General features: G+C 34.0%; 1 protein-coding gene across 3 annotated transcripts; it reads left to right on the top strand.

Moving 5' to 3' along the window:
- Positions 1-526: 526 nt before the first annotated feature.
- LOC112776329 (uncharacterized) lies at positions 527-6424 on the top strand. Of its 3 annotated transcripts, XR_011877316.1 has the most exons (10): positions 527-905; positions 1025-1193; positions 1698-2021; positions 2164-2374; positions 2876-3013; positions 3119-3243; positions 3918-4122; positions 4699-4952; positions 5988-6281; positions 6340-6424. XR_011877316.1 is itself a non-coding variant. In XM_025820452.3 (9 exons), exons 2-9 carry the CDS (start codon positions 1087-1089, stop codon positions 6154-6156), a joined length of 1533 nt encoding a protein of 510 aa, XP_025676237.1. In that variant the 5' UTR covers positions 527-905; positions 1025-1086; the 3' UTR covers positions 6157-6300. The 3 variants fall into 3 exon arrangements, 2 of the variants coding, with proteins under 2 accessions (XP_025676237.1, XP_025676238.1); XM_025820452.3 differs by lacking the exon at positions 6340-6424 and having other exon boundaries at positions 5988-6300; XM_025820453.3 differs by lacking the exon at positions 6340-6424 and having other exon boundaries at positions 529-905; positions 1016-1193; positions 5988-6300.

The following is a 6424-nucleotide window of genomic DNA, read 5'->3' on the forward strand; positions in this document are numbered from 1 at the left end:
ACTCAAAAATCTTCGTGTTACACCCAAATTTGCTACAAATACAGAAAAATATTTCCTCTAATGCCACATTTTTTCTTTTGGATTGAACCACACCTCAGCCACTTGATTGGATTCAAAAATAATAATTAATTTCATTCTGATTCAATTGACAATCTGAACTTGAATTATTCATTATATTCAATAACGAGATAACTGATGATGGAGGAGAAAGAGAAAAAGAAAGGAAGAGAAGAAAATCCAATGAAAAAAGAAAGAGGAAGAGAATTAGGAAGAAGAGGTGGTGTTGATGACCACGATAACGAAGAAGAAGACGTATGTGCGTTGATTGAAAAATCTGTTAAATTAGAAGGTGCGTAAAATTAACATGCTAAAAAAGGAATGTCTGGTATGAAATAAAATATATAGAGTTGCGATAAAAAATTTGTACGTCAAAACCCGAAAAATAATTGTTTTCATAATATCTTTAGAAAAAAAGTAACTAATTTTTTTTTTCCTTAAAAGTTCGTGCAAACAAATCCTAAATATTAGATTTGACTCCATAAACCATAATGGGAACAAAGACAAATAAAATGGGATTTGCCGATTAGGCAGGGTAATAACAAAGTTCGTTACATTTTTCGTCTCGTTTGTTCCCACCCGCCGCACACTAGAGTTCATTATCCAAAGGCAACCACATACTCAAACACATTGCATTTCATTTATCCATAAACCCCGACCCATTTCTTCCGTTTATTCCCAGATCCGACACTCTATCCATCTCGCTCTCTGTTTTCCCACTCTTCCATCCCTCACTACCACATTGCCGCCACCGCAACCACTCACGAGGATCCCAACCGCCGCCACCTCCGCCGCCGAGGATCTCCACTGTTCCTCCATCCCTCTCTTTATCACTCACGAGATTCAAGGTATGATATCTCTGCTAGGGTTTTTTATTTTATTTTTTAAATTTCTGTTAGGGTTTCAAAATTTCAGAATTTTGTGATTGATAATTTGTTGCTAATGTTTGTTTTTGGAGGTTTTGCAGTCGGCCAAATACGTATGTGAAAAGCACACAATGTGTTGACTTTGAAGCAAGAGGTTTGATCAATGGCGGCATGTGTGGCTTCCCCGTTCTCTAGTATGCCACATTTGCAGAGAGGAGCTGTTAGAGCAAGAGCCTACTCAAATCAGCCTAGTTTCAAGACTGTTAACAGGTTTCGTGCCTCTTATTTACGTCATTTTTGAAAGTATCAGTAATTCAACATATATTGAATATTTACTATTTATAAAATAGTAAGAACTGTAAATATGGCGTATTGAACCCTTTTTAATTTTTTATATTCTACTCATTCTAGCCAAAATAGGTATATCATTAAAAATATAATTTTGAAAACCGAACCTTTAATTGTCGTACAATATGAGAGTCCTGGGTAATTTTGCATAGTCAGTGTGGATGCATTATGTAAACTGAAACTTTAGTTCCTTACATGCATTTTTCTTTTTTTCTCTCTTGATTAAGTTTCTAAAATTACAATCAGCATTAATAGTTCTCCATTTCTCCTAGTTCACCCTGTATAACTTAAATGCTTTGTTTATACGTGGGAGCTAGGAAATAAAATCTTTGTGCTTTGCTACGAGATAAATTGGGTGATCTTTGTTGCTTCGTTGCCTATTGTTATGAAGTTGCTAGTCTAAAATTCCAACTTTTTTTTTACCAGAAACTCTTCCAGAAATCAATGTCAGTTAGTTCGCTTCGCTGCTTGGAAAATGTTTGAGCCAAATGCATCTGTCACCACACATTGCAAAATTAGTAGTCGTCTTCAGGTGACCTCCTTCAAGTGCATAGGCTTGGGGGCTTTGGTTGATTTGGATGGTGTAGCAGTCTCTAATTTGGTGCCAGTTGTTGATCAAGTGCTGCTGTTGGCCAGCATATTTCTCACGTATACGGCAGGAATAGTTAATTTTGGGAAACCTTCTACTAGTTATGAGAAGATCACTTCTGATAAAAAAGTGCTTTCTGGAAGCTCCGACAACTATGGTAGGTAAGGGTAAGCGTGTCAAAGATATCAGGATTTAATTATTTTCATCATTTTTCATGTAAAGAAAATTTCTTAGGATTTCGGAGAGAAAATTATAGGTTTTTTTTTTTTTTAAAATTTAATTGGTACCTATGTATTTTTGCAGTGTAGTGAAAGAAAATTATAAACTTGAGTCAAAGTATACATTCAATGCGGTGAGAGGAAAGCTGTTGAATTCTCTCAATGCTCTAGAGCAAAAAACTTATTCAGGAGATATCATCCTTCATTCTACTAAACAAAGCTTGAGTTTAAATGCTATCGCTGGGGCTCCAAAGTTAAGGTTGCTTTGGGGTGCCTTTCAGAAAGTTGAGGAAGAGGTAGGCACTGTCTTTATTTTCTCATATGTTATGTTGTCACATCTGGACTGGAGTTTTGACATGCTTGGGATGAGCAGTTGTTCTATTTGAATAAACACTTGAAACATGTTTTGCGTTTAAATATATTTCAGATATCAATATGATAGTTTTTCATTGCTGATGTGTTGTGAAAAGTCTAATTTGGAGATGTATTTTCTTTGAACATTCATATGAAAGAGAAATCAAGCAATGGCTTGTTTTTGTGAAAGTCTAATTAATAGTTTTTTTTATTATATAGATGTCATTAGAAACTTAAAATATTTTCTCTTATGGGCTTGGGAAAACTGTCAGGAAAAAAAAAAAATCAGTTTCCAAGTTTGATTCCCTACCCCATTATGTTGCTAAGTTTTCTCTGTATAATTTATTTCTTGATTCAATGATGCATACCAATGTGATTATGGACGCCAGTTACTTTTGCAACCTTTTAATATTGTTTTGAATGGTCTTAAATTTATTTTCCAGGTTAAGAATATTTCGAGCACTAGATCTGTTGCCATGGAGGATAATTTCTTTTCTGAATTTATACAAAGATCCTGTCATTCTATCTGCGACAGTTGGCTGGAAGATGAATATTCCCTATTAAAGGGTAATTTTGACAAGGTATATCAGGAAAGCAAATTTTAGTGACTTTAGTCATGTCCTTACTGCCAGTATGTTTGAATAATTACTGAATTACTGATTCTACTTCTTTGCCTTTCTTGTTAGGAGCTTTCTTCTGTGATACTTGAAAAGGTAAAACAAGATAATTCTATTGTACAGAGCATTACAAGGTCCGGAAAGATAGATCTATATTTGGAGTTACTGCAGTATCTTAGTTTTGGTTCACTTAGGTAAACCCTATCATTTTTTTTACCTATATAATATTTTTAATCATTTCTATTACTCAATGTGCTTTTTTCCTTACACTTTCATTCATGCAGTCTCTGGATTGTATCAGTATGTCTTCTATCATGTATATAGTCAATGCTATAGATAACATGAATTCTAGTTGAGGTCTGCTGCCAATGGGCATAAAATCTTTAGCTTTGTTTTTGTATGTGAAAAACATATATTGTTGTCATCCAGGTTTCTGTTGATGTTGTCACTTGGTTAATGTTTTGTGTTGTTTAATTTCCAAAGGAAACATAATCAGAGAAGAGATTTTTTTCTTCTGGATTCTATTTTTACTTAAAAATGTTTCAAGTTGGAAAAAGAGTAAAAGAATGCCTGATTTCTCAGTGAAATTTCTAATGCATTAGCAGCCATTGCATGATTTCTAAATCTAGATCTGGCCTAGTATACAAAGGAAGACATGTCTTGCTTTAATGATGATGAGTGTTGTGACATCAAGTTATTAAAAGTGAAATACCCATTTAGATGTACAAATGTCATTTTCCTGTCTTGAGGCTATGATTATGCATTTGTGCTGTAGTTTTTTCTTTCAATTCCAACAAGTTTTGAAATTATGTTTTTTTTTTTTGAGATAATCTTTAAGGAATCTAATTGATCGTCCATATCTTATTAGGGAGGATTGTTGCTATGATTCCTGTATATTTGGTTTGCATGGCATTTCTATATTGGAAGATTTAGTGATAGCTATAGCAGATGGGGTTGCAAGTGTATATCTGGAGTTTATTTCTGTTGATAGTGATGTATCGAGTAAAACCAATAGCTTGGACATGTCATTATGTGCTTTGTCCACCAGAGAACTCCAAAAATTACGTAATGAGGTACATGGTTACATCTATGCTGGTCCGATGCTTGTTGCAATTTGAAAACATTTACGTTTATAATTTCTTTTATTTACTTTAATTTTAATATTTTATTTACTCCGTCTACCTGAGTACCTGACCCAGCAGCATACTACTATCCACTAAATGATAGGGTACCTCCACTAGGATTCTTACCCACGTTTTTTGTTATCATCACTTCTCCATGTTTCCCTTTCCTTTTGTTCACACCTTTCTACTATGAACTGTCCTCTTATGCGCGCTGTTCTTTCATCCTTTGCTATTTATTTTTAAATTCGGAACCTTAAACATTGCTAAAATAATCAGAAAATTATTATTTGCCATAAGCCCATAGCTTTCATTTGCAATTCAGCGCCAGAGTGGGCTTCAGCTTTGTATCTGGTCCTTCAAGAGTTTGGGGAGTTGGGGATTGTCCTGCTATCTGAGGAAACTTGTAAAAGGAACAATAATTAAAGTTCATTGGTTCCCAAGATGTACCTGTTTTTCAGTATTTTTACATTTTTTTTCTCTACTGCCCATGAAATTTGATGGAAACTTTGATACACCTGATATCAGGTGGCTTTGAACCAATGGTTGTACCATAACATGGATACGGTTGTGTCAATGTATGAGGATCGATTTGATTTGTGCACACTTGGGAGTCAGCGCATTGATCTGCCAAATATTAGTCAGACTGAAACACAAAGTTGGTGGAGGAGGCTTAGCCAGCTAAATTCAAAAACTGTGTCCCCTGAATTACAGTACTTGGTGATAAATCATTTTTCAATGCCAGTAAAGCGGACTAAGGAATTAAGAGCCTTGGCAGGATGGTATACTTTCTTGTTACTCTATTTAGGCTTACCAAATTCTTTTTCTTTCTTTCTATTTGAACTCTTTGAAAATGGTTTTCTTCGTATCCTTTTCTATCAGACATCTTGATCCATTTAGGCTGTAGCTGATCTCTTCTATGAGGACAAGGCTTAGTTGTCACTCTGCCTTTATTCCTTTCAATTTTTTATTCCCGTTTAATTTTTTATTAGACTTGTGAATTGATATAACATACAAAGGAAATTGATTGTGAGAAGTACATTGTATGCATCAGGGACTGAAAATGAACTTTTAGTCTGAATATATATAAAGATTAAGCTTAGGCTGTCAAATCTTTATTTCGTTTATTATATTTTTCTTAAACAAGACATGAAATTCTATTAAGTAAATTTTTACAATGTAACGAGCCCACTTGGGGAAGGTACCTTATGGTAAAGGCCTTATACTCGTAACATACTCTCCCTTCTGGATGTATAGAATCTGTGTGTTTACATTGAGAATTCTAGACTTCTAGTTATGTTTAGGGGCTGAAGAGGGCATCTCTGTCATCCTTAAACAGAACTCATGCTTTGGTGAATGAAATAATGAATCTTTGGAATTAAGAAATTGGAAAATCTGCCAATGTGAATTTCAACTCTCTTTCAAATACTAGTTAGTGATGTGACCATTAAAAAATAAATCGATTTTTGACCATATCAGAAATACTTTGCATACAACACGAAAACATCCAACAAATTTCCAACAGTTTTTGTGTATTTTGAACACAATTGAACAATATTTGTAATTTTACATCTTGAAAAGTTTGTGTAATTTGAGAACAACAGTATGTATTTTGTTTTGAAATGTGTGTATGCGCAAATGAAAAGTGTATTTTGTTTTGAAATGACTTTGTATTTGTGATAAACAGGTTTGTGCACATGTTTTTAAAATATATTTATAAACATTTATCTATTGAATGTTTATTGGATACTTTTTTGTTGTAAAAGTGGCATTGCTTGAAGCAGATATTTACTTGTTTTTGTTGTAATGCATTGTAGGCGATATTATTTCAGCTTGTTCCTGGAGTTATCTGACATATCAATGCCTCTGATTAGAGCAGTTATTGACAAAATGAGTTCTGCAATCTCATTCTTTTTGGTTACTTTGATAGGGAGGTCTCTAGGACTTATTTATACAGGCATTAGGCAGTCCCTCAGATGGAAATGAGAGATTACAAACAGGTGCAGTTTTGTGTGGTTCGGTATATTTCTTATAATCATTATATTTGGCTTTCATACACGATGGGATTAGCGATAAATTTTTGTATAAATTTTTGTAAATTAAAAATTTGCGTCTTTCTTTCTTGTTCAAGTGAGCCTTCCCTAGTTTATATGTTTTATACATCGGAAGGCTTTCTTTTTTTTGGACTTATCTGAAGGCTTTTTTTAATGGCCGTTAATACATATACTGGTATACCATGGGTAGCTTCGGGATC

The sequence above is a fragment of the Arachis hypogaea genome, chromosome 19 (assembly GCF_003086295.3).
Source record: "Arachis hypogaea cultivar Tifrunner chromosome 19, arahy.Tifrunner.gnm2.J5K5, whole genome shotgun sequence".
Taxonomy (NCBI): Eukaryota; Viridiplantae; Streptophyta; class Magnoliopsida; order Fabales; family Fabaceae; genus Arachis; species Arachis hypogaea.

What these genes read in the sequence shown, in the direction of transcription:
- LOC112776329 (XM_025820452.3), top strand. Translation starts at nt 1,087, where the DNA reads ATGGCGGCATGTGTGGCTTCCCCGTTCTCTAGTATGCCACATTTGCAG. An exon ending in AGCTCCGACAACTATGGTAG is followed by an intron (nt 2,022 to 2,163) that starts GTAAGGGTAAGC and finishes GTATTTTTGCAG; the next exon opens with TGTAGTGAAAGAAAATTATA. An exon ending in CTTAGTTTTGGTTCACTTAG is followed by an intron (nt 3,244 to 3,917) that starts GTAAACCCTATC and finishes ATATCTTATTAG; the next exon opens with GGAGGATTGTTGCTATGATT.